Consider the following 25,244-nt stretch of genomic DNA (forward strand, 5'->3'; position numbering starts at 1 on the left):
ATGCACTCTCCTCAGGTCTGTGAGTGGGCTCTGTGTGTGACTGGCTGTAAACACACATGGTGTTCTTAGAGAAATAAAAACACACACACACATAAACACACACACTCTTACACAAGCATTCACGTAAAGGCCATGAACACATTCACATGGCTATACGAGCAGATGTCTACGTTTAACACCGTTTCACATCCGCCACATGCTCCTTTTCCATATGTGGAGTACAGGGTTGGTGTCAATTACATTTGTAATTGGTAATTCATTAGTTAATGCTAATGCTAGGTTAATGCTAGGCTAATTCTAATGCTAGGCTAATGGTAATGCTAGAAAATGCTAATGACATTGCTAGTCTAATGATAATGCTAGTTTCATGTTAATGCCAGGCTAATCCTAATATTAGGCAAATGCTAGGCTAATGGTCATGCTAGAAAATGATAATGCTAGTCTAATATTAATACTAGGCTAATCGTAATATTAGGCTAATGCTAGGCTAATGGTCATGCTAGAAAATGTTGATGCTAGTCTAATATTAATACTAGGCTAATCCTAATATTAGGCTAATGCTAGGCTAATGGTAATGATAGAAAATGCTAATGATATTGCTAGTCTAATTCTAATGCTAGGCAAATGCTAGGCTAATGGTAATGCTAATGTTAATTAATGCTACGTAATGCAAGCTAAAGCTAATGCTAGGTTAATGCTAGGTCAAGCAAATGTGGATGTTAATGTTAGGCTTATGTTAGTTAATGCTAACCCCAGGCTAATGCTAGCTAATTCTAGATAATCCTAATGCTAGTTAATGCTAACATTAATGCTAGCTAATTTTAATGCTATTGCTAATCCTAGGCTAGGTTGATGCTAATGCTAGGCTAATTGACTTTGTAATTGTAATTGGCATTAAAATTCAGTGAAAAACTGTCATTCAAAATGTAATTAAATGCAAACCTGTGAAATCATGTTACAGTTCTATGGCTTACACATATATAGTTAACAATTATTAAAATATGTTTCATATCAACTTTTCTCACTACCCGTCAGTTCTCCTCAGGATCATTTTTAACATTTAAAAAAAATATATAAATCTTGAGGTATAAAAAAGGCTCAGACGCCCACACCAAAAATATTAAAAACCAATATTTTCATTGATTACGAAGCTTAACAAGGTAACCAAGAGATGAGAAACATATATGATAGATACTTGTTTTTAGTGCATTTTACAGCTGATTTAGGACTCGTTATCATAAGAGATGCTAACAGTTTTGAAAAGCCCCCCAGAGATGCTAACAGAAAGCTAACACAGGAGGAAGGTTAACTTTTTTTAGGTTATTTATTACAGATTTAGTAATTGTGATTAATTTCAATCGACCTTTAATTGGAATTGACTTTCTGGGAATAAAAAATGTAATTTAATTGTAATTGGAAAAAATGCTGGTAACTATAATCATAAATAAATATAAATAATTGAAAACGTAACTGTAATTTGAAAAAAAAGTAGTTGACCCCAACCCTGGTGGAGTAGATGGTGTTTCATTCAGGCCTTTTTCCCGGTCCCCCTCAGAGCCGCCGTCGGCCCCCCAGCAGCTCATCTCCGTGGTGAACGAGACCTCCGTGGTCCTGGAGTGGGCCCCGCCTCGCAGACTGGGTGGAAGAAGCGACGCCATTTACAGTGTGGAGTGTCTCATCTGTAAGAGCAGTGGGAGGAGCCTCCCCAGGAACCGCAACGTGGCCCCGACCGAGGCTCAGCACGGGGGCCACGGGATGCAGTCGGACCAGGGGATCGTAGGACCTGAAGTCCAGCCGGGCAGTGGGGTCCTCCAGAGTAGACTGGGAGAGAACCCCCACCTCAGCTCAGGATCCATCTCCAACTCCCAGACCTGCCTGCCCTGTGGCTCGGACGTCCTCTTCTCCCCCAGCCAGTTGGGTCTGAGGACCACCAGGGTGGTGGTTAGCGAGCTCAAAGCCCACACACGCTACACCTTCACTGTCCACGCACGCAACGGGGTCTCCCGGGCCAGTGGGGCGGGGTCAGCACCCAGTGTTTCTGTCAGCGTCACCACCAACCAGGCCGGTGAGCAGAAAATGTGTTTGTGATGAACTGTTTTGTGTGTGTGGTAATATAAAATATGCCTGGGCGATAAAACGATAACCATATATTTCATGATAGAGATTTAATCAATATCAATAGAAAATATGTTCGATAATTTCACTGAACTCCTTTAGAAAAAACTTGGAAACAACCCCTGACTCAGCACCACAAGGCATTCTGGGGGATGTAGGCACATGAATGGCCTGAGCTGCTCCAAGGTGGCTGTTTACATTAGTCGTCTTCATGTTTCACCGCATCAAATGAGCTGGAAACTCCACTATAGCATGCTAAGCTAAGCTAACCCATGTGACAGATAAGACTGTGCTAAGAGCTCATACTAACGTACTACTCATACTAACATTCTACTCATACAAACGTACGACTCATATTAACCAACTACTCATACTAACGTACGACTCATACAAACGTACGACTCATACAAACATTCTACTCATACTAACGTAGAACTCATACTATCCTACTACTCATACTAACCTACTACTCATATTAACCTACTACTCATACTAACCTACTACTCATATTATCCTACTACTCATATTAACATACTACTCATACTAACATTCTACTCATACTAACTTACGACTCATACCAACATTCTACTCATACTAAGTCTGACGTCAAAATGAGTATGTAGTGCGTTCACATTAGACAGTATGAAAAGATTGAGTACATATATATATCGGGAATATTGGACCCAATACAGATCCCTGGGGAACTCCACAGGTAACATTTAAGGAAGTAGAAGAATGTGCCCCAAAATGAACAAATTGCTTTATATTGCTCAAAAACGGTGCATCCAATCCAAAGCCATATCGCTCCAATTTCATGATCTGTAGTGTCAAATGCCTCGGATAAATCAACAAATGTTCCAATAGCGTGTTGTTTTTTTATCAACGTTCTTCAACAGAAGAGTTTGAGAACCACTGCGTTTCATACAAATGATCTGGAACACAGAAAGTGATTTAAACAATAAGACACTGATTTTTCTCTTTGTTATTTGCTTGAACATTTGCTAATTAAGATGATTTCGAAAGTCTTTGGTTGACGAAACAATATGCGTGAATAAGTGTATGCATGTATAAAGTAATTTAAATACCTGCACGTAATGCAATCATAAAAGCCACTAGTTTTCTTTATATTATTATCAGAGCTAAGAAAACCAAGCAGACACTGTCTGTTTATCTTTCTCTCTTACTATCACTGTCAGAGTTGCCATAGTTATTACTCTGTCCTCCCACACCAAACAACTGCTGAATTAATTACTGGGCCGCTCGCAAACGAATGTCAGAAAGCACTGGAGGAAATGTAAATCACCGCCTTTATGACAATTAGAAAAAAAGTTTAGCTGTAAGGAAGAAATAAAGACACAAAATCTCATCTGAACTCCCAAATACTCAATAGGAAAAAAAAATATTGAGCTTTTAATGTGACGCTTGACAGCAGTGAAGCAGTAAAGCGTGAGCATTCCCTTGTCGTGGTGCTCGGGCATTGAAAAGGCCTTTTATGAAGTGTTTCATTTTGCAGGAGAAGACTGTTCGCTCACACATGCTTTCCATTAGTTACCACTGTGCTCGTGTGTGTGTGTGTGTGTGTGGTTGTTACAGCTCAACCGTCTTTGGTGCACTTCCTTCTTGTGGCATTTTTGGAAGTGGCACACCTGCTTTATTCCAGGTGCTCAGGGGAAATAACTTAGCTATGTGTGTGTGCGCAGCGTCAGAGCGTGTCTGGGATGTGTCAACCTGATATCATACGAGCAGCCTCGAAATACGACATGGCACGTATGAAAAAGAAGGGAAAGTGGAGTCGTACGCGTCTAGAGAGGAAGGAATAAGATTAAAATTATGATGAAATGTTTTTGCTTTTTTGTTGAATTTTGTGTCTCTTAATCTGAGGTGAAAGTAACAGATTACATATCATTAAATATATAGTCGTAGACAGTCTCCAGATTCGCACCAACCACAATGTGTGTAACATAGACAATATTGCAAAAATGATTAGTGACATCATTGATAATGTTTACGACAAAAATTAACGTCTCCGTTCTGAATACGGGTCAAAATGCATGTTCTCACTCAGGGATTAAATGCTTCTTAAAACAGCAGCATAACACTAGAATCATTTACCGTTAGAAAGCTTAGAATCTTCTGTTTTTAAGACACAACCATCACAGCAAACACACTCAGTTTGTTTTGTCAAACTTAGGAAATAAAACGGCGACATAAACAAGCCAGCACTGTTCACCTTTAAAGTGATGCCATGTTTGACTGAATCCATATATTCCAACTAAAGCGGTCTCAAAATATTCCTCAGACATTCAAAAATCCACTTTTTTATCTCTGTGAGGCTGAACTGTGTCATTAAAAATCACCATTTTTAGATTCATGTAAATTCATGATAAAATCACTTTTTGCTTCATTTTTGCTGCAGTACCATACATGACCTGCTGGCTGCAGTGTCGCTTTAACATTTACATTGAGAAGAAGAATTGTGCAACAGAAGAAGAACCGAGTCACGTGACTCGAGCATCAAAAAATAAACAATGAACAACAAATAAATTCATATATATTTTGTACAGTCAGTGTGTTTTAAAATGATTAACGAACATTGTGGAACTACAAAAAATGAAATAACCAGACAACAATCAAATGCATCATATCATAACTGACCAATCAGATTAAACGTAACACATCATATCATACCCGACCAATCAGATTAAACGTAATGTGTCACATCATAGCCGACCAATCAGATTAAACATAACGCGTCACATCATAGCCAACCAATCAGATTAAATGTAACACATCATATCATAGCCGACCAATCAGATTAAACGTAACGCATCACGTCATAGCTGACCAATCAGATTAAACGTAATACATCACATCATAGCCGACCAATCAGATTAAACGTAATACATCACATCATAGCTGACCAATCAGATTAAACGTAACACATCACATCATAGCCGACCAATCAGATTAAACGTAATACATCACATCATAGCTGACCAATCAGATTAAACGTAACACATTACATCATAGCCGACCAATCAGATTAAACGTAATGTATCACATCATAGCCGACCAATCAGATTAAACGTAATACATCACATCATAGCCAACCAATCAGATTAAACGTAACGCATCACGTCATAGCCAACCAATCAGATTAAACGTAACACATCACATCATAGCCAACCAATCAGATTAAACATAACGCGTCATATCATAGCCGACCAATCAGATTAAACGTAACACATCACGTCATAGCCAACCAATCAGAATAAACGTAATGTATCACATCATAGCCGACCAATCAGAATAAACGTAATGTATCACATCATAGCCGACCAATCAGATTAAACGTAATACATCACATCATAGCCAACCAATCAGATTAAACGTAATACATCACATCATAGCCAACCAATCAGATTAAATGTAATGCATCACATCATAGCCAACCAATCAGATTAAACGTAATGCATCACATCATTGCCGACCAATCAGATTAAACGTAATACATCACATCATAGCCGACCAATCAGATTAAACGTAATGTATCACATCATAGCCAACCAATCAGATTAAACGTAATGTATCACATCATAGCTGACCAATCAGATTAAACGTAATACATCACATCATAGCGACCAATCAGATTAAATGTAATGTATCACAAGTTTCTACATCAGATGTTTACTCTATACATGGGAACCGTACCAAGATTTATTACCAACAATAAACATGTGGGGGGTGAAAGTAACTAGTAACTTTTACTTTGAGTACTGCATAATTGTGCTTGAGTACAGTTTTAATGAAGTAACAGTACGTCTACTTGAGTAGATACATCTTTACACCTTTGCTTTTTCATTTCAGCTCCGTCTCCAGTGTCAATGATCCAGGTTCTGGATGTCACCAGGCACAGTTTGTTGTTGTCGTGGCAACAGCCGGATAGGCCCAATGGGGTCATCCTGGAGTATGAGGTTAAGTTTTATGAAAAGGTGAGTTCATGTGTTTCCCCTGATAGATTTGCAGTCAAAGATCATTTATTGAGCTGTTTTTATTTGTTTCTCAGGATCAGAAAGAGAGATCCTACCGCATAATGAGGACCTTCTCTCAGACGGTGGACGTCACAGGTCTCAGCCCCCTCACCGTCTACGTGTTCCACGTCCGCGCACGCACCGCGGCCGGATACGGAGACTTCAGCTCTCCTTTTGAATTCTCCACCAATTCAGGTGAAGTCAGAGAGTAATGTTTGGTAGTTTCAGAGAATAATACATCAACGCAGAGAGTAGGAGAGACTTTTTAACTAAGTAACTAAGTACAAATACTTTGTTCCTGTACTTAAGTAGTTTTTTCTGATATCTGTACTTTACTTGAGTGATTTCTTTCTTTCACTCCTTACTTTTTTAAACAAATATCTGTACGAAGATGACGCCATGACATAAAAAGATGCAAAATGTTGGTAGTTTGAACTTTTTTCTGTTAGGCAGGTCTCTTAGTTTATTGGCATTGGTATTATTTTTAAAATGCTCTTGGTTTAATTGCATTTATACCTTAAAACCTTTTATTTAAAAATTTTATTTATTATTTGTGCTAAATTTTCCTGGTGTTCAAAGGTATATTTGAGTAGATCTAACTTGTTTCCATGTAATAGTTCTTAAAAAAAAAAATACATATGGAATTTGCTTGTACTTTTTGAATATATTTTTAAATCAGTATTTTTGCTTGTACTTAAGTATGTTTTAAAAGAAGTAAAGTAACAGATTTAATTTAGTTCCAAGTACCAGTTTTTCTACAAGTTCTTGAAAAAAGAAATGAAATCTGCTGGTTTAAAAACCCTGTCTTATTATTGAAAGAACATTTGTTTTACTTTTATACTTCAGTACATTTCTTAGCATGTACTTTTTTACATTTACTCGCGTAAGGGAGCAACTTCAAGACTTTTACCAGTTATTTGTTATTCACGTATTGATACTTTTTGATACCTCTCCCTCTATAGATCCTTTCCCGCTGATCGGAGAGGGCGTTAACTCAGCTTTCCTGCTTCTGTCTGTGAGCGGGGTCGGTGTTTTACTGCTCATATCTGCAGCTGCGTTCATCATTAGTCGAAGGTACAAACACACACGTGTCCAACACAGATGCTGTACATAATTAGCATGACACGCTATGTGATGAAAGCATTAGCAGTTATCGAGTGACAAATCAATGAAAAAGCATATTTTTCTTCTTTACATCATTAGTTATAAGTAATGCTTGATTTTGAATATAAATGCAACCTTTTTGGGATGATAAAAATATGTTGACGTTATCTGTTGTGCATTATGTACTTCCAAGGCTGTTGTTTTGAAGGTCCCACACAAGAAGTTAATGTGTAGTCTTAGTGTTTGTAGCACTTTATGGAGTGTATGACAACAGCCTTTTGTCGCCTGGGTTACCAAAAAGAAAGCCTTTATCTATATTCTAATACAGATGTGGGCAACTGGATGCACCACAATAAAGCAGAAACACACAAGAAGCCACCAAAAAAAACACAAAATGACCAAAAAATATACTAAATGACAACAAAATTTGACAAAATGATCGAAAAATATACAAAACAACACCAATACACAAAATTGTTAAATTGAACGATAAACTTTGGTCTACCTTTAAACCAAATACTCTTAGTATAAACACGACAACAGAATGACAGAAAAATATACAAAGCAAAAAAAATCAACAAAATGACTCCAAAAATACACAAAACAAGAACAATATACAAAAGGTCAGAGTAAAAACATACAAAAGGACCACAAAACACTTTGTTCTTTCTCATATTAATGCTCAAATTGGTCATTATTCTAAATACTGATACGAATGTTAATAATGTGGCTTGTGATGTGATAAAAGTTGCCCATCATCTAATCTTTTCTAATAGTTAATCACACAGGAAGTTGTACCCATATTCAGGAAGTGGCAGCCCCAGAAGGACTAGAGTAGACAGGTATACTGGGAGTGGTCTTCAATCAGTGCATACTGTCATTATATGTGTTTGCCCTACTCTAACGACATAGTACACAAACACACACACATGTGTCCTCCTTCTATTGTGTTGCCAGATAATGTGGTTGTGTTACCTGGAGCTCTTTAAGGGGATTAGTGTAGAGACGGTGATAATCCCTTTGTCCCTGACTTGTCATTACTGTCTCTTCCAGCACAGCTTGCATGTCAGCTTCCGCTGGCGTGCACACGAGTTGCCAACTACCCACTTCCACGCAGACACACACACACACGCACACACACGCACACACACGGACACACACCTGCTCAGCCACAAAGGTTTTTCTGACAGTTTCTTTGTTTAATGGAAAACACCTTTTATCTTGCACTACCTGAGGCATCGCCCCTCCCCCTCCCCCCTCCCTCCCTCTCTCGCTGCCTTCAACGCTTTCATCTGGTGCTTTCCTGCAGCCCAGTGTTCTCTGTTCTCTTTGTCATCACTCCCTTTTGCTGTAAATCCTGAAAAAACCCAAAGAAGGCAGAGCGCTCTTAGAGAGGAAACACAGAGTTAATGTGTCATGTGCCCTTTTGACACCTTCGTCCTTGTAGTAAATCAAAACAAATAGAAAAAGAGTGAAACCAAAAAGATGAGACAAAGGTTTTTTTTTCTTTTCTTTCATGTCTGTGGATAAATACGAGCTCTTTGTGTCTCACCAGGAGGAGCAAGTACAGTAAAACAAAGCAGGACTCAGAGGAGGAGAAACATCTCAACCCAGGTACTACTACACACGCTGGTGTGGTCTTAAGTCTAAGACAGGTCGTCTTGGGCTTAAGACCACATGTTGAAGGTCTTGGTCTTTTTACGTGGTCTCATCTTGGTTTCGAATGGGCCAGACACAGAATTTTTTGTCAAGACGAGTCGAGACCAGCACCGACCTGCTATTTATCCACTTTGTTAATGTGATAATAAGGAGAAGCACTTGGAACTGTTCCTGATTAATTGCATTCCCACTTTTAAGACCCACTTGTTTTCTTATCCTTCTGACTATATTTTAGCGTGCTACTACTCTGCCAATTCTCAACCGATCTACACCATTCAAATGTCAAAATGTTCCACTGCTTAGTGACAATGCTGCTATGTAGCTTGTGAGATGCTAACATCTATGCTTTTAATGTAATATTAGGTTTTATGCTTTTACTGTAAACTGCTATATATCCATCACTTTTTAACTCAGAGACACAGTTTTAGCACTAAAATGTTGTCCACTGTCTAATCTACAATTCTAAGTCATTTGTAAAGGTTGCACTCTGAAAAAACAAATGTATATGAATTATTTCATTGACCCTGATTGTCATGCCTAATGCAAATCTTAACCGATTTACATCATTCAAAAATCAAAATGTTCTGCTCCTTAGTGGCATTGACAATATAAAATTTGTAAAACCCTCAGCCTGCTTCTAAATTTCTTTGAGCAATCATCAAGGGGATCCTGGTTCAAATCTTGCCTTCCACAATCTCTGTTACTATGACTCTAAATAATTGTTTGTTAGATTTTCAATGACGTAAATCTGTTAATTCTTCCTGAGTACAGCCTGCATATATTTAAGCTTTTGGTAATGTGTACAATTTGTCTTTATTGACAAGAAACACATACAGCCAAAAGAGTTTTTTTTTCGCATTCCCACTTGCATTGCATGCAAAATTGTCTAGTTCATGTTGTAATTTGACTTCAAACATTACCCATTACCTCACTCAATGGTTGGAAATCTTTCCCAGTGCCTTATGTGTCCAAGACCTGCAAATATGAGAAATAAATCCGAACACTCCCTTTAGGCCTCGTTCACCTGACAAATACTTTTTCAGACATTCAAAGTAATTCTGGACTTATCAGTGGTTCAAATGTTCAATCCTGTCATCGTCTTGGTCTCGATTACCAAAAGCCTTGGTCTTGTCTTGCATTCTGGTCTAGGGCAAGTATTGGGCTGTGTTCTATATACTACAAACTCCATGAGTATATAATGTCTACTATATATGATTAGGATGATGGCCATTCCCACTGAAGTATACTTACAAGTTTCCCAAGATGCATTTTGAACCTAAAGGACAGAAACCTGAAGCACACTAAGGCTAAATATTTCTGTTGATTCGTCACATTTGAAAGTTCTGAAAAGTGACCAAGTAAAATATCAACTCGTGGTCATTTGATTTATAAAACTCGTGCACACACATTTCATTCTGACATTTCAAAGATTCCGGGGATTCCATATGGCCCGCCATTATCCTACTGACGAAACTTCTGGTTAACTTCAAAACAAGAGCCCTATTTACAAAACTGTTGAAGACTAGTGGAAGACAAGAATTTATGCTTTTGTTTTGAAAGGGGGATGTTTGATATTTAGCTTGAAGCCGGTCCCAGGACAACTTTACATTCCGCTCGCAATGCATCATTGGGCGGTTGAGTATGACTAGTGTACCCTACGTGCATACTTAAAAAATGTCCCGAAATGATACACATCCTGGTATTTCTCGCAGACTCAATCTTTCCATACTAACTAACCAGAACACCCCACATACTGACTATGACGTCAAACTTAGTACGAGTAGTACGTTAGTATGCCATGGTCTTGGATAGTGTAGTATTGAGTACCACATGAGCAGAAGCATTAACAGAAACAAATTGATGCTATTTCTCATTTTCTCACTCACATCTACCACAAAAAAAGAACCTCTTAGACGTGCTGCCAAGAACATTTACATAACATATGGAGCTGTACAGCTCATATACAGTCACTCATCTCTGCTTTCTTCTCTTCTCTCTCTCCTTCTCCCAACAGGAGTCAAAATCTATGTCGACCCGTTTACGTATGAAGACCCTGACCAGGCTATCCACGACTTCGCCAAGGAGATCGATGTTAGCAGCATTCACATCGAGAAAGTTATTGGCATGGGTAAGCGAGACGCGCACACACATACAAAACACCCCCAACACACCTCTGCTTATTGGCACTGAGACTACTGTGTGTGTGTGTGTGTGTCTGTGTGTGTGTGTGTCTGTGTGTGTAGGAGAGTTTGGCGAGGTGTGCAGCGGGCGGTTGCGCTTGCAGGGAAAGAGGGAGATCTACGTGGCTATCAAGAGTCTGAAGGCGGGATACTCTGATAAGCAGAGAAGAGATTTCTTGTCCGAGGCGTCCATCATGGGACAGTTTGACCACCCTAACATCATCAGGCTGGAGGGGGTCGTCACCAGATGTAAGGAGTGAAGTATTCGGAAGATATTTTCCGTCTGCGTTAACTCCTCCTACACAGTTTGTCCGATTTTGACAAACAAGCCATCAAAACGTTCAGAAAGTTCCCAAGATTTATGCTTGTAGTTTTATAATTTGTAGATTTTTTTGTGAAGCTCCATTGACCTTTCAGCTACAATTCAATTTTTAGAGTGAACAGCTGGTTAAGCTACAAATTACAAAGCATTCAACCTTTAACATGTTCAGCTAATACATTCAACACATTTACACCATTTTCAATCTTATTGCTAATGTTAAGCTATTGCTAGGTTATTGCTTAGCTAATGCTATTGTGAGGCTAATGCTAGGTTAATGCTATTGTGAGGCTAATACTAGGTTAATGCTATTGTGAGGCTAATGCTAGGTTAATGCTAATGCTAAACTAAAGTTATTGCTAAGTTAATGCTAATGTTAGGCTAATGCTATTACTAGGCTAATGCTAGGTTAGTGCTAATGCTAGTTAATGCTAAGCTAATGCTAGCTAATACTAATCCTAGCTAGCAATAGCATTTTTTTCAGGAAAGTATTCTAGTTGCAAGTTGTGATCACGCATGATGCTCACATCTCTTTTCCTGTTTAGGTAAACCATTGATGATCATCACGGAATACATGGAAAATGGATCACTGGATGCTTTTCTTCGAGTATGTAACAAAAGCCTTTTAAAAAATGCATCAACCAGTTTTCAAACTCTGTGGGTGTCTTTGTGTGACCTACTTTTCTCTCTCTAATATTCTAGAAACATGACGGGCAGTTCACAGTCATCCAGCTGGTGGGCATGCTGCGTGGCATCGCCTCAGGGATGAAGTACCTCTCCGACATGAACTACGTTCACAGAGACCTGGCAGCACGAAACATCCTGGTCAACAGCAACCTTGTGTGTAAAGTGTCCGACTTTGGGCTGAGTCGAGTCCTCGAGGACGACCCAGAGGCAGCCTACACTGCGAGGGTAGGACACGCAGAGTTACGCGAAGCAGAAGAGAGTACAAGTTGTTATCCTGATTGCAGATTCATTGAGCATTCACTGGATATTTATCAGCTATCACAACTTCACACATTTATTGTTGAATGTTGGCAAATATTCATTTTTAACACATATTGCCACATTAAGGTACAATTTCTTAAATGCATCCACAATAGTGCAAGAATAAAGGAATGAGCAACTTGAAAGTTTTTCTACAGTTTCTACTGATCTGGCCTGATACCAACTTAGTAGGAGTGGGACGATACTACGACTTACCATACCGTCAGACGATGTGATAACAATATGTGATATTTTTGGAAAGAATTTTTTTTTTTAAATAAAATAAAAAAAACAAAAGCACCAAATCTCATCTTTGCCAGATATTCACAGTTATCTGGATCAATGATCCTGATCATGATACCATGATTATTCACTCTTTAAAAGCTTGTTAGAAATTTCTCTTTCCATTAATAACCATACAGTAGGTCCAAATGTATGGGCATTGGGCACCCTAATTTTCTTTTTAAAATTCACGATGAAATGCGCAATCTAGATCCGATCCAGATGAAACTTGGTGGGGTAATTGAGGAACTGACCTGACATAACTGAGTCAAATTTCACCAAGATTGGTCAACTACGTTTTTTTTTTTTTTACGTCTCGGAAACAGATACTTTTACGGGACTTGTTCAGGTTCCAAGTCCACTTCCCTATCCATTAGGGCCACCACTGCCCACCTTTACCACTTCCTGTTCTTTCAGGAAGCCACTGGGACGTATCTTTCTCCTGGTGGAAAGATTCCCATCAGATGGACAGCTCCAGAGGCCATAACCTACAGAAAGTTCACCACCTCCAGCGATGTGTGGAGTTACGGTATCGTCATGTGGGAGGTGGTTTCATACGGAGAGAGACCCTACTGGGACATGAACAACCAGGACGTGAGTAACCCTTTCATTTCCTCACCCGTACCCTCACCCAACATAAAACATGTTGAAGAACTGAAAGGTGTTTACAATGTTAGATTTTTTTTTTCCATTTTATCAATAAATAATTATTTTATTTTCATATATTTAACGGTTAACTTTATACAAATAACTCACTGTAACAACTACAAGTGTCACAGTTTAAACACAATTTATTTGCTCTGTCATCCCCTCAAAGTTAAATCCAGGAATTTAATAGCTACTTAATGTGACCCAAATTACCATATGGCCTTTATATTTAAATAAAAGAATAAACCAGAGCCCTTTTTTTTTTTAAGATAAACTCTCCTTTACTGTTCAAAAAATCTACAGATTTGGTTCAGAAATCCTTTGAGGGAAGGAATTGAGCCAAGCCTTAGTTTACAGACCCCCGAATGGAAGGAGGACTGTGACTTTAGAGCGTTATCGCTCAGCATAGATGATTATATTATATCTAAAGGGTTACAGATCTGAGAGAATAATTCTCATGAGAGCAAATTTGCTCTGTGAGCAGAATGGACTTATTTCAACGGGGTCATATATACAGTATAGCCTGTAGAATTTAGCTTTACGTGGTTGAATTGGTCTTCAGCAGCAATCTTCTCTTGAACGTCATAATTTTCTCAACTTGTGTCCATCTTATTTTATATCAAATACTGTTTTTTAAAAGGTCAAGTGTTTCGGCCAAAGAAATTGCAAAGCTGCTCACGGCGAGAGAAAACTAAATTAGCTGCTTATGGAAGTAAACAGGAAGTGGAAGTCATGGGGGAAACTTTTTGTTTTAGTTTGATGACTGGCATGATTTGATGGTTGGTTTTCTCCAATTTCCCCACACAGTATTAGGTACTTTAAATAAATGAATACATTTACTCATATTCATGTACTATAAGTATTGGCTACTCACTGATTTTATGTAAAGTTTTTGTGTCTGGAGGCAGTTATCTGGATCAGTGATCCTGATCTTGGTACCATTGATCATTCACACTTTGAAGGCTTGGAAAAAATGTACATCCGCATTAATAACCATACAGTAGGTCCAAACATATGGGCACCCTCATTTTTCAAAAAATCTCGATGAAATGCGCCATCCACATCTGATCCAGATGAAACTTGGTGCGGTAATTGAGGAACCAACCCAACATAACGGAGTCAAATTTCATAAAGATCGGTCGATTATAAAATGCGATATTCATTTTTTTTTATTGTGTTTTGATCCGTTTTTGCATATATCATCTTGCGGTGGTTTTTCCTCTTTGTCTTTTTTTTAATTAACTATTAAAAACACCAAAAACAGTCACATATTTACATGTGCACTATTCAAATATTAAAAAAAAAACGTTGTGTGGTCGGTTGACATTCAAATATCACAAATATCTGTCGTGAAGATTGCGAGTGAAGGAAGTGACGTAGTCTACGCGCATGCGTTGAAAGGATCTGAAAAGATCAGGCCCGTGAAAGGATCAGGCGCTGACAGCTGGCTTTGGGCGGCCATCTTGGATTGTGTCGTCACCGCTCGAGGAATTATTCAATTCGGAATTAAAATCGGAATAAACCAGCCACTCAATTCAGATTTAAGTTTAAATCAGAATGGCCATTTTCATTTGGAAATAAGTGTTTATATGATCAGTTTAAACAGGATTTAACTTGAATTCTGAATGAAAGCTCTAATGTAAACCCAGTGTTAAGGTTTGCATCATCTGTCGACTCCAGTGCCGTGTGAGTTTCATTTCAAACATGTGACTACTAACAATGTGCGATATGTTATTGTTTACAGTATATCATCAAAAACATCCTCACTAGTAGGAATATGTCATCCCACGATAGAAATGATAAATTCCAATGTTGGAAATAAGTGAGGGCCACGGGCCATTTGTTCCTCAATTTAACCAAGAATGTCCCTAAAAACCTTGTTCCAGGGAACAAAACTGTCCCCAAGTTTTTTTTGTCAACAACCTTTTATTCTCTAGAGCGGAGCGCTGTTCACGGAAACTCCGCTGCTGAGCTTCTGCGGCGTGCGCCGCCACAGCCGCCCCTCGCACGCGCACAGATGGCGGTGCTCGTCCCAGTCAGCTACCATGCAGCAACACATCATGGACCGCTACTTGGTTAAAACCAGATCCACCCAAAGTTCCGCAGTCACGTTGACAGATGAACCTACAGCAACAATTATGAACCGGAAACTCAACTAAAAAGCTAACTAAGCTAAGCTAACTCACAGACATAAAACTGGGCTAAGAGCTAACGCTAACCCCTTCATTAAGGGCTCTATTCTCCCATGTGCCTTCACCCAGTTACACACTGTGGGTGGAGCCGCCCTGAAATGTGGGTGTTCCCATTGAAATCTGGTTTTACGCGCATTCTCCAGTGTGCGTAAGTCCTTTTCCTCTACGTGCTTCTAACCCTGGAATAAGTGCAGTGCCCCATCAGGTGAAACATTATATTGCACTAGAAATAAGACCTATGTTACATTTGAATGTCTAGTGTTGATGTATTTAAATTAATTTGTGCTTGTAAGGAACCTGTTTACATTTTAAGTTGGGAATTGTTTTATTCATTTATTGTTTTTATTTATCGTAATTTTTATCCTTATCTTGATCTTGTTTTATCATGTAAAACACATTGAGTTGCCTTGTGTATGAAATGCGCTATACAAATAAATTTGCCTTGCCTTGACTAAATACCAGAAATTATCGGGAATTTTTTTGGTGTACTGTATATCACCTCTCCCTAGTGACTACCCATTGAAGCTAAGTAGATAGCATCATAGCGCTAACGATTGTCCGTCCTCCAGGTGATGAAAGCAGTGGAAGAGGGCTACCGGCTCCCCGCCCCCATGGACTGCCCTGTGGTTCTGCACCAGCTCATGTTGGACTGTTGGGAGAGAGAAAGAGCTGAGAGACCGTCCTTCAGCCAGATCCTCAACATGTTGGACAAACTCATCCGTAATCCTGGGACTCTGCGTCGGACAGGAGGGGACAGGTACATACTGCCAATGTAAGAAACCAGAACCCCAACTGTATACATGGGCTCCTCTGTTGTTATTATTATTATTATTATGCATCACCACCACTCACCCACTGTGTGCATTCTAGACCCACAGGCACCATGCTGGAGTCAGGGCTGGGTTCAGAGGTGTGTGTGTCGGTGGTTCCAGAGGCGTGTGTGCCAGAGTGGTCAGTGTATGAGTGGCTGCAGTCCATCGGGTTGGAGATATACAGAGAGACCTTTGCTGCTGCAGGTTATAACAACCTGGAGAGCCTCCTGGCTCTCACTCACCAGTAAGTAAGAGCCCCTAGGGCTGGTTGATTCATATTCATACTGCTGATATATAAGAAGATAGTGTTATTACATTTTTGCATCCGACTTCATTGCGTAAGAAGCAACTGTCTAAAAAAAAAACTGCAAATTTGACTTTCTTGAATGCACATTTTAAAATATATGTTCATACAATGTCTCTGCTATCATTTATGCTATGACTCATGACAGCAAAATACACAAAACTACCATATACAAATATACACAAAAATAACAGAAAAACAAATAAAAGGGGAACAAAATTATTGAAAATGATTCCAAAATGACACAAAATAACAAGAAAATGCACAAAACAACCCCAAAAACAACTACAAATGTGAAATGTACACAAAAATAATTGAATAATTCATAAAACAATACAAAGAATACACAAAATGACTTCAAAAGGTATACAAACCACAGAAAAATACACAAAACAATGACAAAAATACTCAAAATGACTCCAAAAACAGACTAAATTAAATAATGCACTAAATTACTCCAAAAAACATGCAAAAATACATCAAAAATACACAAAACAACCTCAAAACAACCAAAATACCTACAAATGTGAAATGCACACAAAAATAACTGAATAATTCACAAAACAAGATCAGAAAATACACAAAATTACTTGAAAATAAAATAAAATGTGCACAAAGACAGCAGAAAAATTCACAAAGCAACAAAAATACTTAAAATGGCTTGTAGCACACAAAGCAACAACATAAAATACACAAAACGAGTTGAAAAACAGCAAAAACAGAAATACACAAAATTACTCCAAAAAGACACAAACTAAAAAGTAATGCACAAAATAACACACAGAAGAACTTAAAAACAGAATATACAAAATGACAAAAATGCTCAAAATGACAAAAACAGAAAAGTACATCAAAAATACACAAAACGACCTCAAAAATAACACAAAAATAACTGAATTAAACAATAACATAAAATACACAAAATTACAAAATTTCACCAAACAACAAAATACTTAAATTGATTCACCTACATATGGTAAAAATAAATAAATAAAAGCTGACATGAATGTTGATGACAATTTGTCCTTGACCTTTGAATGCAGCGCTCGTGTGTGTTTCTGACTTTCTGTCCCTGTGTGTGTGTGTGTGTGTGTGTCTCCACAGGGAAATGGACAGACTCGGAATAATCACGCCAACACATCAGGACGTACTACTCGCCAGCGCACAACAGGAACTCTTAACGCAAATGCAACACATGCAACACACCATGGTTCCCGTCTGAGCTCCGCCCCCAAACAAACCTGTTTCCAGACAACTTTCCTTTTACCTCATTTGTGCACTTTATTATTGGGACTTTTTCAGCAGCGAACACACACAGCCAGTGGAGTAAAGAGTCGACCTGACGTGAAACGAGGAGGAAGAAGAAGAAGGAAAAGAGAAAAGCAGCACTTTTGTCAACTTTTTTTGGAGGTTTTTTTGTGTTTTTTTTTTTTTTTATGAACCGTGATCTGGATGTGTCCGCAGAGAACAGGATGAGCTTAAAAAGCGCCTCATCCTCTTACATCAGGCTCCATTTTCACTTGGATTCTTCTCTGTTTTTCTGAAGGCTGACATGTGCATAAGCAGAATGGCTTCCAATTTAGTTTTTTCTTTGGCTGCTTTGTGCTCAACTTGAATAAAGCGTGCTTGTATGTGTGCGTGTGTGCGTGTGTGTGTGTGTGTGTGTGTGTGTGTGTGCGTGTGTGTGGGTGGCTGGCTGCTGGTTACGTGTGTGTAGTGAGAATGTATCCAACATGGAGTCTCCCCCATGAAGATGTCAGCTATCTTTGAAAAATCTTAATATGCAACTCTAAAGGAGAAAGTGGGAGGAGCTGGGCAGAATGTATCGTTACAAGCTCTCGTTGGTTTCATTTTTTTGGGACGAGTGCGCTAACAAAAATGTAAATTTTTCTCTTGTTTTTTGAGGAATTTTATTGTCTATTTTGAACCTTATGAACTATTGTTTCTTTTAAAATTAGACATTTTTAGGCTAGACTGTTGTCCACTGGTGTCCGTGTGTACATCCTTTTTTTTCTTTTATGCTAAGATTTAGCTACATTGTGTTTATTACTTTATTTATGATCTTTTTTTTTTTTTTTTCTATTACCGATAGTTTGTAAATTGTAAAATAGCAACACTGGGGTGATAATGTAAAAAAAAAGAAGAAAAAAAAGTGCCATATTGCATTTCAATAAATGCCAAACTGATCCATATACTGTATGTAGGTTTCAGCTGTGTAAAATATTTCCTCCATGTTTCATGTTTCCTCATGTTTCGTGTTGATCGTTTTTTTTTTTTTTTTTTTTTGCTTGGCAGAAGACGAAGTCCTCTGTGAAAGTTGAGACTTAGTCAGAGGGTGTTTGTAACAGAGAAAACAACTCCAGAAGAACGCCCAGCTGAAATACTGCGAGTGTTATCACACGCAGTGTTGACTTGGAGTGTGAAAAGGAGAACAGACACAAAGAGAGGAAAAGAAATAAAAGAAGAAGAAAGAATCATGAGAAGAGTCAGATTAAGAGGATCGAAAGTTAGAACGAAGCTGTCAGTGTCATGAAAACAGAATAAAATGACTCCAAAAACACACTAAAGGATACACAAAATACACAAAACTACCACAAAAACAACCAAAACGACTACAAATGTGCACAAAAACAGCAGAAAAATATACAAAACAGCAACAAAAATACTCCAAATGACTTGGAGCACACAAAGCAACAATATAAAATACACAATGTGACTCCAAAAACACACAAAAGGACATAAAAAATATGCAAAACTACTGCAAAAACAACCACAAAAACACTTAAAATGACTTGTAACACACAAAGCAATAACATAAAATACACAAGATGACTCAAAAACACAGAAAATGACACCAAAGACACACTGATAAAACAAGGATCAGTCTCTTGGTCCCACATAAGGAGGGAGATGACTATAAACGATAAACTAAAATAAATGATTATATAAAATGTGTGTTATCACTTATTCATTTCATCTATGATCTATTGTTTTTGACAAAAGGGGGTACTTGGATTAAAAAGCTAGAGAAAGGCGGTACTTGAGCCAAAAAAAAAGCTTGAGAATCACTGTTCTAATGCATATTTCTGTAACTTTGTATGTTTTTAACTAGGGATGTAACGATTAATCGTAAGGCAGTTAAAAATCGATTCATAGGTATCACGATTGACATCGATACTTTGAAAATTGAATCGCAGTCCTTTTTTTAAACAGCATATATCTATTTTCTTTCTGGCCGCCTTCTACTCTTACATGTTAATGTTACATATTCATAAATGATTCCTTACACTGAAAGAATATTTGTAAAATTACGTGAATATCTTTAAAAGTCACGTTTTTCTATTAGCTCTATCTACTAGCATAGCATCTCTTCTTCACTGCTAGATTAGCTGTATGCCAACCGACCACTGTGTTACCACTGCCCTCTGCTGGTCCAAACTAATATCTGACGTAAATCAGTGCAATGACGGGTTTTTTTTCTTTAAAAGTCCAATTGTTAAGGCACAAAATACATTTTCAGTTGCACTTTTAAAAAGAAAAAGAACTATTGCATTGTTTACTATAGAACCAGAATTTAAATAATAGGCTCCTTCATTTGTATTATTCCTTTATTTATTTCATTCAAGATTTATTTTTAGTTAAATTGCATTGTTTTGAATAGTTTATCAAGGGATTCTTTTGACAATTAAAAATAAAAGGAAGATATTACAGTATTTTTCAATCATCATTTGTCTACAGTCCCATTTTGTAAAATAAATCGTGAGAGAATTGTATCGTGAACCCAGTATCGTGAATCGTATCGGGAGTTGAGTAAATCGTTACATCCCTATTTTTAACTAATTTTGTGCATTTACTTCAGGGGTTCATTCAAAATTAGAGCTGCATGTGGCCCCCGGGCCAACAGTTGGGCCATGACATGGTTAAATACAAATAAAATCAATAAATAAACTAGGCATGACCTGTATTCTCAAGGCAAATACATTTACGTCAGTTTGAAAAAAATAGCAAAAATGACAACCTGAAAGTAATAATGCAGGAAAAACAGAAGAGTGACCTTGATATTAAATATGACCTTGAGCAAAGGTCAAGGTCACACATTGAAAGGAAATGTTGTTCAATGGTATCAGTCTGAGCACTGTGTCACAATGTGTGGCCGTTATAGGAAAACAGTATTATAATTTTTTTTTTTTTTTTTTTGACGTCTTTTTACTGGTAGGTCATTTGGTCCAAATAAATGAAATACTCCACTTGAAATGAGCTTTTCATAAATGTAAGCATTGAACTTATACAATAAATATTGGTAGAGATATGGAAAATATTTCATTTTTGACACTTGATGCGACCTTGACCTTGACCCTATGAGATGACACACAGTACGTGTCAATAGTGCTGCATTAATAACCTCGGAAGAGTTCCACGACAAAGGAGTTGCAGAAGAAAAATAAGAAGAAGAACTACGATAACAATGTATTTGGTCATTTTCAATTGCCAAATACAATAAAAGCTGAAATATGAAGTAAGAAGAAGAAGAAGAAGAAGAAGAAGAAGAAAGAAAGAAAGAATGTGTAGAGTCGCATTAAGAGGAAAGAAAACTGTTACTGTGAGAATCTGTTTCTTGGATAAATTAGGCTGAGTTTGCAGTGCAAACATGTCGAATCAGCAAACATCTGTCTCTCACGTATAATATATATATATATATATATATATATATATATATATATATATATATATATATAAATATATATATATATATACAACTCACTCTGAGACACCAGGGACTCTGAGTGGAGGAAGTCTTTGATTTTCAAAGCAACAGAAGATATGATTCAGTCTCTGTTAGTTAAAAAGAAGAAGAAGAAGAAGAAGAAAAGTCAGTGTTTTTGTGCCTAATGAGAGCTGCCTTCACACACACACACACACACACTAGACCCCCCGCTTCCATTCTCAGTACCTCCAAATCACACACAGCAAACAAAATGCTGATGGTACTTAATGAGGCAGATGCTTCCAACTTAGAGACGAGGATGAAGTCGACTTGGCTCAAGGCAATAAAACAGGAAGCCGTCGTCAAATAATGAGACACTGACGGCGCAGTGAGAGGGGTCGGCCCTTTTGTGCTGATACATCAACATTTTTCAAAATCTCAGTGGATGGAGCTGAATGCAGAACGCCTCGAGCTTGCAAACACACCTTTCAGCGTGTTTAATCATAGATTTAACGTTGAGTCACCAACCAAAGAGCCATCAGCTATAGCCAGCTTTTATTTTGAAACCAGAAGTGTGTTTGTCTTTCACCAACACCAGCATTCTATTTAAAATAATCCTCAGTGAGTTCCAAAGAAGGAATCCTGCATTTCATTTCACCTTTTTCTCTTCTCACCTTGTCTGCACATGCTGTCAAAGACATAAAAATACACAAAACTACCCAATTAACAACAAAAATGACTACATATGTGCGCAAAAATCACAGAAAAATACTTCAAATGCCTCCAAAAAGACACAAAAGAACAAAGCAATGCACAAAATGACTCTAAAAACACACAAATGGGCATAAACTACCCCAAAAATAACAAAAAGTACTACAAATGTACACAAAAATAACAGAAAAACATACAAAACAAGAACAAAAACACTAACATGACTCCAAAAAGACACAAAAGGACACAAAAAATAAACAGTTACCCCAGAAAAATTTACAAAACAACAAAATTACTCAAAATGACTCCAAAAACAGGACCTAAACTACACCAAAAAGAACAAAAAACGACTACAAATGTACACAAAAACAGCAGAAAAATATACAAAACAAGAACAAAAACATTATATTATGACTCCAAACAGACACAGAATAAGAGGAAGGCTTTTAAAGGCAGTTTAAAATAGGAAATAGCAGCTTTTTACTGGCAGTAACAGAGCCAACATGCTGCCAAAGCCATCTGAAGCACGCTGCGCTCTGAAACTAATTAAATAAGATGGACAGGCTCCCGCACAGCTCAGCAAGTAGGTATAGCTGAAAGGTGCGGAAGGTTCAATATCAACCTGCTATAAAAACAATCAATTAGACACAGAGGTTTTGTTAAGTCTGTATTTACTGCTTTTAGTCTCACTGCAGAGCTCTGTTCTGGGTCTATAGATATCTACCACACAGATGCAGGGGTGTCAGACAAGGGGGGGTAAAGGGTACTGAGTACCCAAGGCGGGCCGTGGGTCTATAATGTTTAAAATGCATTTTAGTACATATGTACTAAAATGCATTTTAAACATTATAGATTATCAATATGTGAATGAAAAGGCCCTTGTCTGAAAAATATATATATATATATATATAATATATACCCCACACCCCCCCCAAAAAATAAATAGATAAAAAAATAACCAGCCTCTCCTAAATAGTAGCAAAAGTATGTCACACAATATTCAATAAAGCACTAAAATACAGTAGAACAGATTTATAAAATACAAGCAATGGATATGGAGTCATTCAGTTATTGCAGTGTTTTTCAACCATGTGGGGTTGTTTAAAATTATGTATGTAGTAATTAGCAAAAACAAGGAAGAAAAAAAAGATTTTTTTTTTAAATCTTATTTTTTAAATACACAGCACGCACAATAAATATTTAATAACTTTATCCTATAACTGAACATAAATCTAATAAAAATATCTAAGGTGGCACACTTGTCACTAATCCTGGCTACTCTGTATTTTATAACACACTTTAATAAACATGATCAAACATTTGTGATATAAAAATGGGGTCACGACCCAAAAAAGGTTGGGAACCACTGGGTTAATGTGAAGAAAAAAGAAGAGTTATATAATAATGAAAGAACACTAGATTAGTTTATGGGGGGGGGGCACAAACTCTAAAACAGGTGAAATCAAAGGTCATGGAACCAACTCCAGTGGTTGACGAGTAATTGTGGAAAAAGTGTTTCCATTGAGCTTTTGCGATACATTTCAATAGGGAAACGCATGAAAAACCTCCTCATGAAGGCGTAAAAACTTTTTTGCGATGTTTGAGCGCTTTTTCTAAATTCAGGTGTTTCCGTTACCAGTTTTTATTGCGTTATTTAGATTTTGCGTATTTCCAAGGGTAATGGAAACACAGCTTGTGACTCGCTGAGACACGGAGTAACTAGCTGTGTTTCCATTACAATTTTTTTGCAAAATAAAACCACTATTTCTAAAATGGTGACCTAGTATAATTGCGCTTTGAACACGTTTCCATTGAAGGTTGTTTTAAGCAGGAACCTAACTTGTAAAAAAGTGTTTCCATTTCACTTTTGCGATACATTTCAACAGCAAAACTCATGAAAAACTTCCTCATGAAAGCGTAAAAACTTAATAGCGATATTTGATCGTTTTTTTTTCCTTGAAATTCAGGTGTTTCCGATTTTGTGCAATTCCAAGGGTAATGGCAACACAGCTAGCGACTCACTTTACCTTCTCTTGTTCATTCTACTGCTTTCTACGGCTTATATTCCAAACAACGCCGTACGATCTGAGTTATAGAGCATCAGAAACGAGCCGCTCTCGTAACCGATGGATTTTCCTGTCAGTTCGTCAGTTTCCTGTCACATTCCTTCTTTTACTCCTCACTCTTCCTACTAGTATCCAACCAATAGAACAATATTCAACTTGTCAAACCCAACCCCGACTTTCAAACTAATCCTCAACGTCTCACTCTCCAAAAAAGGAGTTTGTGGGGATTCTTAATCTTATTATCTGAGCCTCCACGAAGAATCAGCACCAGAGGAGAAGCTAAAGGTCATCAGAGAGATCACTTGGCCCTAATACCAAGCTACTGCTTCACTGATTGGTTGCCAGTTCATGCAAACATTTGTGCCAGGCTTGTTTCTGAAAAGTAAAATCCTAACTTTTCCTTTTATTACTACAAAACACGACCCGTGGGTGTTCCACAGAGATCGATCACCAGTCGAGAGCTGAATCCACACTCCTGATGCTAGAGTGAGCAGTACTCATGTTAACCCTAAAAGACACGCCCGTTATCACGAGAAGGTTCAGATCAAACTGAATCTCTCTGTCTTGGTGTCTCAGCGGGAGACGATTGTGTGTTTTTGTCCACAGATTAAGGCTGGTATAGAGCCGGCTAATCCGGCCTGCTCTTCCATGTGGGAGTGGCAGCGGGGCGTCTTTGCTGTGCAGCCGACTGTAATCTAATGGCTGCGAGATTGAGGGTTTTTGTGCGCGAGCACGCTCGCTCACACTGAGCCGCAGACTCACCAGGAAAAAAGTCTAGATTTGTTTCAAGGATTAAAGGCATCACCTCAATAACTGACATAATGCCACAGGCATTCCCACGGTAAGCCTGATGAAGACGTCTGTTTGTGTGTGTGTGTGTGTGTGTGTGTGTGTGTGTGTGTGTGTGTGTGTGTGTGTGTGTGTGTGCGTAGAGAGTACTGATATATCCTACTCAAGTAAAGCACTGTTACTTGATTGAAGTTCTACTCAAGAACAAATAATCCATACATAAAATATTCAAACATTTCTTACTAATCTGCCCATTCTGTGTAATTCTCATTGCTTATTTCGCCGACATTGCTCTTTTTTCTTTTCTCTTCTTTTTGTATTATTACGTTATTAAGGTAAA

The 25,244-nt window shown here is 37.9% G+C and overlaps 1 protein-coding gene across 2 annotated transcripts in view; it reads left to right on the plus strand.

Annotated features, from left to right (window-relative positions):
• LOC114478994 (ephrin type-A receptor 4-like) overlaps window positions 1-18,832 on the plus strand; it is a 47,750-nt gene extending 28,918 nt beyond the window's left edge. Inside the window, exons 7-19 of one of the 2 annotated variants that reach the window (XM_028472382.1) lie at window positions 1,556-2,065; window positions 5,983-6,107; window positions 6,182-6,341; window positions 7,109-7,220; window positions 8,806-8,864; window positions 10,924-11,037; window positions 11,153-11,338; window positions 11,954-12,015; window positions 12,111-12,320; window positions 13,095-13,271; window positions 16,087-16,274; window positions 16,388-16,573; window positions 17,738-18,832. In XM_028472382.1, the coding sequence (XP_028328183.1) occupies window positions 1,556-2,065; window positions 5,983-6,107; window positions 6,182-6,341; window positions 7,109-7,220; window positions 8,806-8,864; window positions 10,924-11,037; window positions 11,153-11,338; window positions 11,954-12,015; window positions 12,111-12,320; window positions 13,095-13,271; window positions 16,087-16,274; window positions 16,388-16,573; window positions 17,738-17,855 (2,207 nt within the window). In that variant the 3' untranslated portion in view covers window positions 17,856-18,832. Of the gene's footprint in view, window positions 1-1,555; window positions 2,066-5,982; window positions 6,108-6,181; window positions 6,342-7,108; window positions 7,221-8,805; window positions 8,865-10,923; window positions 11,038-11,152; window positions 11,339-11,953; window positions 12,016-12,110; window positions 12,321-13,094; window positions 13,272-16,086; window positions 16,290-16,387; window positions 16,578-17,737 lie in introns of those variants that run through there. The other variant, XM_028472383.1, reaches the window with a different exon arrangement.
• The last annotated feature ends 6,412 nt before the right edge of the window (window positions 18,833-25,244 follow it).

This window comes from Gouania willdenowi, chromosome 17, assembly GCF_900634775.1.
Source record: "Gouania willdenowi chromosome 17, fGouWil2.1, whole genome shotgun sequence".
Classification (NCBI taxonomy): domain Eukaryota; kingdom Metazoa; phylum Chordata; class Actinopteri; order Blenniiformes; family Gobiesocidae; genus Gouania; species Gouania willdenowi.